Here is an 8817-nt window from a genome sequence, read left to right on the forward strand (position 1 = left end):
ATATAATTTGAAAAATATGTTAGGGTTTTTTCTAGGTGGTATATATATAGATAATAATAATAAAGATTTTTTGTATTAAAGGATGACCATTTTTTATTAAATACATATTTAAAAAAATAAAGGATTAATAAGGAGATAATATTATGCTAAAGGAAAAAGATAAGAGGTGTCAAAGTGTACACTTAATCCTCTCTTTTAATTATATTATAGATAGACATGTTAATGTTCTTATCATATATCTAACCTGCAATAGCCCACCTCGTTAATAACGGTTCACCAGATGGACAAAAGCACTCGAAACTAATAGTACTATCTATACTTCTATATTTATACTACTATATAAATATTATAATCCCTATGTTAAAAGTTTACAAAAATAGGACATGCAAATTGACCAAAATACCCTTAATGAATTGAATTACCATCAACCCTTAATATTAAATTATACCATTAGTTAATTATATTATAAAATAACTTTACTAAACCCTTTAAATCAAATACTTTTACCTACATCAATAGATGTCACCACCTTCATCGTCGGCTCGCCGCCGCATTGCGCGGGTACCATGCTCGTACAATTTTATTATTTTATATAGCTAACCGGCCGGATATATATTTAAGAAAAAAGTTTTGCTAATAATAATTATTTATTGAAAAAATATGCAGGTTTGTTTATTCTTATATGCAAAATTTTGTATGGAAAATAATGAAATAAATAACGTAATAACAATCAAACACGACACAGCAAGTTTTCTAACATTGAAACCTATTTACATTTACAAAGCTAAAAAATAACTGAAAACATCTAGAATATTAGTGAAATTCAAATGAAACCAATCACCTAAAACCATGGGTGAAGCTAGTAGGAGGACTAGGGGTGTTTAGCCCTCACCAACCATTCATGTTTTTTATTGCAAATCTAGTTCATAGCCAATTATTACAAATGTTTTTTTTTAAGGAAGCCACCCCCAATCTATAAATGTATGATTTCTAGCGATGATAGTTCAAGTAAAACCTTTACATTTGATCCATAAAAGTAAACCATCGCAATAAAATTCTAAAGTACTAACATTTTATTAAATGATTATGTCTTTCACATTATATTGTATACAACGATTGGAAAAAAAAAATACAGTTGAGCCCCCTCAACGTGAAATCCTAGCTCCGCCTCTATCTAAAACTATCACATCATCCGCATAAGTTAGATATATAGGATAAACACATATCACAAAAATTAATTTCTTTGAAAATGAGCCAATGAGTCTCCTTGGCAAGACACGACCCAAAGAAAATTCCGTAGTTGAGCTGTCATTAGAGGTGCAAATACCAGTTAATCGATTTCGGTTATTTTTTTTAGTAACCGATTCTGGTTATTTTTATAAAAAAAAACCAATTACGGTTAACCAGTACCGGTTAATAACCGGTTTGGGTTTTAAAAAACTATAACCGGTGTAATCGGTTTCGGTTAATAATAACCGGTTAACCGATACCGCTTAACCTAATAGGTTATTTTTTTAACCGCCCACTATCAATAATATATAAGCCAAAAGGGGTTTTCTTTTTCAACATAAAACAAGTTGTTCCGTTCGGATCTACCCACAAACACCACTGATAACACCACTTCCCTTCATCATCATCTACCCCTCATGGCCGCCACATATATCGATGTATATATATATATATATGACTGGGCGGTTAGTGGAACACACATACACACACAGCCACACAGCCACACAGTACGTAATATTTTTGATGATCTTGAAGAGGTGATCAGTTGGTTCTTTCTCCGGTCTCCGATGTTTTTTTCTTTCTTTCCAGATCTATGTGACTTCATTTTTCTTTTTATATCTCGATGTATGTATATATATATATATATATATCACCCCGTAAGTGGTGAGTGGTAAGTATAAAATAGAAAACAATCCTAATTCTATATAATTAATCGATTAACCGGTTAAAACTAAAAATAAAAACCGATTATCGGTTAACCGATTAGGAATCGGTTTTTGGTTTTGAAAGTGCAAATCGATTACTAACCGGCGGTTTTTTCTAACCTATAATCGGCTTGTACTGTATCAGTTACTAACCGGTTACGATTATAAGTTAACTTTCGAATCGGTTCGGTTAACCGGTTTTATTGTGCACCTCTAGCTATCATTAACAAGAACCGATACTCGAGTAGAACTTGGACAAGCCTTTATCCACCCAAAATGTTTATACCCAGAGCTCTTATCTATATCTATACAATATTATAAAACATATCTCCATTGTTTACATTTTAAGTTTCAATATTTACTTTTCCAAAATGTCCATATATTAATTCTATATCTACCTAACACCCTTTCTCTCTCCTCAAATCTCAACCAATCATTTTTTTCTCTCTCCTCCATAAATCATTTCTTCATGCAATTCATTCAAAATCTTTTATCTCAAAAGCCGTACATCGATAAATTATAAAAATTATATGGGTGTTTTTAAAATTTCATGCTCTTTCATTAGAGATGTCATTCGATATACTTTCGATGAATTTTTAAATCCGAGAGCGAAACCCATACGGCTAAGTCATTTGGCTATCACACTCTAGGACCTATCACCCCCACCTTCTCACCGCCGCAACGCACGGGTACTTGCTCTTGTCTATACTATATTATAAAGCAAAAAGTCTCTGTCTAAATTTAAGTTTCAATATTTACTTCTCTATAATGCCTCCTGTATATTATATATTTACCTAAAATAACTATATTACCCTTTATCTCTTCTTAAATTTCAACCAATCATTTTTTTTCTCTCTCCTCCATAAATCATTTATTCTCCCAATTCATTCAAAATCTTTTATCTCAAAAACCGTACATCAATAAATCATAAAAATTATATAGGTGTTCTTAAAATTTCATGCTCTTTCATTAGAGATGTCATTCGATATACTTTCGACGAATTTTTAAATTTAAGGGTGGAGCCCGTACGGCTAAGACATTTGGCTATTACACTCTATGACCTATCACCTTCTATGACCTATCACACTTTATGACCTATCACCCCACCATCTCACCGCCAAAACACGCGGGTACTTGCTGTGGTAGTTAAAAAGCGAGAAAAGATATTTCCAACTTTTAGAACTAGTTTTCTTTTAGAACTAGTCACCAAATATGTTTCTTCATGATATCTACTTTGAATAGCATAGCCTTCTTTTAGAACTAAACTTTTCTAAAACATAATCAGATTTTCACACTTACAAATAAATAGTGACTTTATTTGTTTGGTTAGAAATAATTTTTTACCATCTTTTATCTTTACAATCGATAGTAATGGTGACGTCACATGATGTAATTCTTATATGTGTACCATTTTACAAACCATAAGCTTGATTTTTCATCATTATTTAAAGAGTAAAAGTCATAAAATAACAAAATAATTTTTTCTATTATCCAGTATAGTAATTAAAACTTCTTTTTTTGTGTGTGTCAATTTAAGTTATTATGACTTTATTTGACTGACTGATTTTACCATCTTTTACCTATATGGACCAGTTAATTAGTACCAATTAGTAGCCCAATAATCACTAGCAGGTCAATTAAAGGGTATAATTGTCTAATTTATACCAAATGAAATTATTGGGTGTTATTTAAGTTTTTTATTTGGGGATATTTGTGATATTTATAACTTTTGAAGGTGTATTCGGGTATATATAGTATGCATTTGTCCTATAAAGAAAAGAGAAGGAATACTAAATTTTGGCTGGGAGGCCTGGACTGCTGGATATTTTTGTTTCATTAATTAGTACTATTTCAGATACGTCATGGTACGAGATTATTTGGACTGCAAAAGCAAACCAAATTATCGAGCGAACACTAAAATAAACTATGGGCATAATAGTAGAAGGCGTTTGTCCTTCTGAATTGGGCCCAAAAACTAATCCAGCTACAAGGCAAAACAAGACACTTAAATGGGCCGGGTTCCACTGGTTCAGACATTTCGTCGTGGGTCAGATTGTCAGAACAGGCTACCTCCAACCTCCAATCCATAGGACATCAATCGCCATAAGTTTTACCATTGTAAGTTTGTAACAAGGATTTTAAGGGGAGTTTGGAATTGTGTTTGGAAGATTGTTTGGCAAATTTCATTTTGAGAACAAAATGACAAACACCCCTCTTAGGCTCTTACACAAATAGTAGCAGATTTAGTAACATGGATTAAACACCTACTTTTACTTAGAAACCTTATTGTTCATATTTCATTAATATAATTAAAAAAATATATTAAGTACATTTTTCATAATAATCGCGACAAAAAAACAATCATCAAACACAAAATCGATACAAAGTAGTACACATCCAACAAGAATAAATACGTCTAAAGCTGAGCCAATTGACGAATATCCATAGGATAAGCGTCCGAGGATGCCTGGGCACTGTAAGATCTCCTACCAACAATCACATTCGCGGCTTCACTAGGGTGAAAAGCATCCCAAAATAGATGCTCATTTCTATTTTGACAAGGTGTTTGACCAGGTAGACAAGTGATTTGCCCATTGTTCTTTCCCACTCCACAACATCCGGCATTCGTGACTGTGAAACCTACACATGTTTAAACAAACACAAACAATATTTCTTTAGATATCACGGATATAATATTTAGGGGTCTGTTTGGTTCTCAGAATTTATAGGAATATAGTGGAATGAAATAGTTGAAATATATACCATAAGATTGGGGACTATTGATCAGGTCCTGGAAAATGTCATAATTGTTGATGTAAATAAATTTAGCATCCGGTAAATCTCTGTTTGCGTTATCAACAAGAGATTTCAGCTGGTTGTTGAACATTTGGTTTGCGGAATTGATCTTTTCGACGCAAGTGGATCCATCTTCGCTGTTTTGAGCCAATGCATTTGGACTACACCCAATTTGTCCTATCCCATTCAACACAAATTTCCTTGCACCATAGTTATACAATTCCTGAAATATCCCAAAATCATTTTCATTTTCTTAGTATATCAAAAATAAAAAAAATCGTTCATATCATTTGTCGATGATTAACACATGTATATACTTACTCTCAGGAGTTCAGAATATTGTTGAATGAGAACCGAGGCATATTGTTCCGGTGTATATTGATTGCTAGTTTGGTAGTAATTAGGCATGAAATAGTTATTAAGGTAATCATTGCTTCCTAACCCAACCGAATATATGCATTGTCTAAGATAATTTGCTGCTGAATCTTCATCTCCAAGTATATCCACAACTCGTGAAACCGTATTTTTGTAATTGTTTACTTGCCCACCAAAGCTAATTCGTGCACCCTGTAACATAATGTATCGAAAACTATAAGATGAGTTTTTTTTTTTGGGGGGAAAATTGGAGTGATTGAATGATTAGTGTTTGGTCATTTTTGAGAAATGTAACTCTAAATTTTTAAGAAAATGTGTACCAATTGTTGTCCAGTTTCGTCTCTGATTCCAGCTGCTGCTGAGGCATAATTCACACCGTTAAGTATGTCACGACCCCTTGCATTTGCATATGGAGTGATATAAGAATCGAATCCCAGAAGCTCAGCTGTAGATGGAGGATTAAGGATTTGCTTAGAGATTGAGATTGACAAGAAATAAATAAATAAAGTTGGCTAAAGATAGCTCTTAATAAGGCTATGGTTAAGTTACAGAAAAATATTGTATATATATGACGTTTGAAAATTATTAAAAAGCAAGTTACGTAACCTCAATTGACCAATAATATAGTTCTCGATGTATGACATTTACTAGAAGTTAGCTATATTCAATTAGTTAAGAATGTGTCTTATGATTATTAGCAAAACATCCTAAATAATACTAGTATATATTAGTGTATTACTTACAAAACACGTACACGAATGATCTTAATTCGTTTTTTGAATCTAAAATTATGTAAGACAAGTATTATGATTATCAATTTATCATTCATTGAAGTTCTCTATATATATAGCACAAATAAATCTCGTGATAGAGCAAAAGAATAATATCAAACACACGTACGTACTAGACTACCTTTTGTAAAGATAATAACTCTCGTGAAAAGGCATAAGAGATAAATTTTATTACACTTAGAAATGATATATACTTCAAATCTTATATCACAAACATTGCATGAAATATATATTTATACAACTTAAATGCATTATTGAAGACGTGCATGGACCACACTCGATGATGATAAATTTATATCAAATTCGTACCATATACAACAAATGCAGAACAATAATGATCGTTGTTTATGATAAAAATTTATTGTGACGATTATCATCACCCCTATATTATATATAATTCGTGTTTTAGACATTAGTTTTGGTCTTTTGGAGTAATACCGACCAAACTTTCAATAATAACCTCATGAGAAAGTATAAGCTTATACACTTATAGCTAGTAGGAGCACCCATATAATTCGAATGTTACTTAGGTTTTTAACATTATTGTATGTTAAAATAAATCCAAACTTACAGAGTTAGTTAATAAATACTTAAAAATAATACTCGTAGTTGGATGGGGAGTACTGGTTAATTATTGGCTTCTACATTTTTTTTTTGAAAGGTGTGGATCATTTGCTCGCAACAGAGGACTTCTAGCTTACGTTGTCTTAACCGAGTCCGGCTAGAGAGCCCCCTCACCCTCAATACCTAGTAGGAGGAGAAACTCTCAACTAAACCGCCCGAAGACACGACATTTAATTGGGATAAAACACTGCCCCTCTGCACGACATTTTATTGAGACCTACAGCATGTAATGATGGTGCTTAACCACTGAGCTATAATAGAAAAAGTACAATTATTGGCTTCTACATAGTTATACTGATTTTAAGGTATGCCTAAAACGATGGAACCAGAAAAGAGTTTGATAGGTCTAAGTACCTTCTCTAATTAATTATTCCTAGCTAGCATTGTCTAAACTTTATTAGAAATATTTAAATTAAGTAACCTGTACAAAGTACAAACATACATTTGCTATATATAATTAAAGCTAACACAAGAGCAATAAAAGTAAAGACTAATAAGCTTACCAACAGTATCAACAACTGTTTTGCCATTGCTAAAGCGTCCAGTCGGGCCATCCGGAAAATCAATACCATAAGGAAGATAATTTGCTCTAGCTAATGACGCGATACGATTATTATTCCCATTATCGACCAAAGAATCACCGAAAATGAAGTAACATGGAACTTGAGGGTCACCATTAACACCAAAAGAAACCATTTTCAATACTAAAAGTGTTACTATTACTTGCATAACAAACCATCTTTTTTGCTCACTTGCCATATTTGTAAATGCGAAATTGCAAAAGTGAATGAAAAAGAAATAGGTGTAATTAAGAGCAAAAGGTAACAAGAAAAGGTAGAGTGTGCAATGATATATATTAATTTCAAGTTTGTTGTGTATATATACACAAGTTTGCGCGAGAGTGTTTAAAGATTGAGAAATGAAGAGGACCAAGTCTTTACATTGTCTTTATGATCGTTTTACAGTTGGGAAGTTAGATGATGGATAAACATTTATTAATTTCACGCGGGCATAGTGTGGGTTGTTTCAACAGTGAGCAAGAAACATTTTTACAAAACATTTGAATAGTTGCCTTAGATTATTACATTAGTTGTCGATCATGATATTAGTTCAGTTTAACTAGGTGGGATACTATAGATTTCATCTAGGAGGCGGGGGTTCAAACATGGTTAATGTCATTCGATAGGTGCCTATAAGGTTTTTCTTTCGACGCCTATTCAGCACGAGCGTAAGAGGTCAGTTAAGATAACCTACTATTCTGGTCTGAGTAGGTTCTCACCCTTCAATAACGGGCGACACTTGCTAATACTCATAAGGTAACCTACTATTATTACATTAGTTTTTTTAACTTGTGAACAAGAGTACGTAAGTTTTTTACTATATACTCGTAATATATAAGGATTAATGGCTTTAAAATGTATCTGACTATATACAATTGATATCCGAGGTCTCAGTCAAATGTTAAGTTGTTAGTATATATTAGTTAGGGTGAGAATTCCTTCAAGTTATTTGGGGGTAAAGTTAAAAGATTATTAACATTTGGATTAAAGTCAAGATTCAATTATCATTTTTGAATATTGATCTTTAGTTTTAATTAAAGGTCGATATTATATCAACTTTATCCTTCAAGTTACTCCTAACTTGAAATTGAAAAGATCTCTATCCTATTAGGTTGTTAATTTTAATTGATTAAGTACATCCAGGTTTAAAAATTAAAAGTTAAAAAATATAATAAATACTATTATAATTGAATACGTAATATAGTATAGTCGTGTATAGTGACTAAAATCATTATTCCTTTACTTATTCCAAACAATACATTGGGGGAGATTAAACAAAAGCTAGGAAGTGGTAATTTATTGTATCATAATTTTTTTAATTATGTATCACACATGTTTTATTCATTTATATAGTGTGCGTTAATAATTTTACTGTGTGGTAAATATACAAATATCTATGGTATAAATGTCAATTCTCTTGAATAAAGGTATTTGATTATATATTCACACTTATTACATGATTGTAATACTAGCTAACCACTTGCTTAAACCCAGTGGCCAGGGGTATCTCCTAAATCCACTATGTGGGTCCCGGGGGTAAGTTTGCTCTAGGTCTCAAGTTCGAGTCTTGGGGTTCTTATCTAAAGGGAATTTTCTATGAGGATGAGATTGGAGGTGCAGAAAATCTCTTGTTAAAATTGTCTCCAACACGTCTGAATCGTACGCATTTCACTAAAAAAAAAGAAAAAAAAAAAAAAACTAGCTAGATCGAATCAAGACTCTTTAATTAATAACATA

The 8817-nt window shown here is 32.1% G+C and overlaps 1 protein-coding gene across 1 annotated transcript; it reads right to left on the bottom strand.

Annotated features, from left to right (window-relative positions):
- Positions 1–4242: 4242 nt before the first annotated feature.
- Positions 4243–7353, bottom strand: LOC122595967 (GDSL esterase/lipase At5g45670-like). The gene is made up of 5 exons (XM_043768453.1): positions 7024–7353; positions 5426–5550; positions 5052–5297; positions 4698–4953; positions 4243–4574 (listed from the first exon to the last, which is right to left on the bottom strand). The coding sequence occupies exons 1-5, from the start codon at positions 7277–7279 to the stop codon at positions 4351–4353; spliced, it is 1107 nt and encodes a 368-aa protein (XP_043624388.1). The 5' UTR covers positions 7280–7353; the 3' UTR covers positions 4243–4350.
- Positions 7354–8817: the final 1464 nt, after the last annotated feature.

Source organism: Erigeron canadensis, chromosome 4, assembly GCF_010389155.1.
Source record: "Erigeron canadensis isolate Cc75 chromosome 4, C_canadensis_v1, whole genome shotgun sequence".
NCBI classification, from domain to species: domain Eukaryota; kingdom Viridiplantae; phylum Streptophyta; class Magnoliopsida; order Asterales; family Asteraceae; genus Erigeron; species Erigeron canadensis.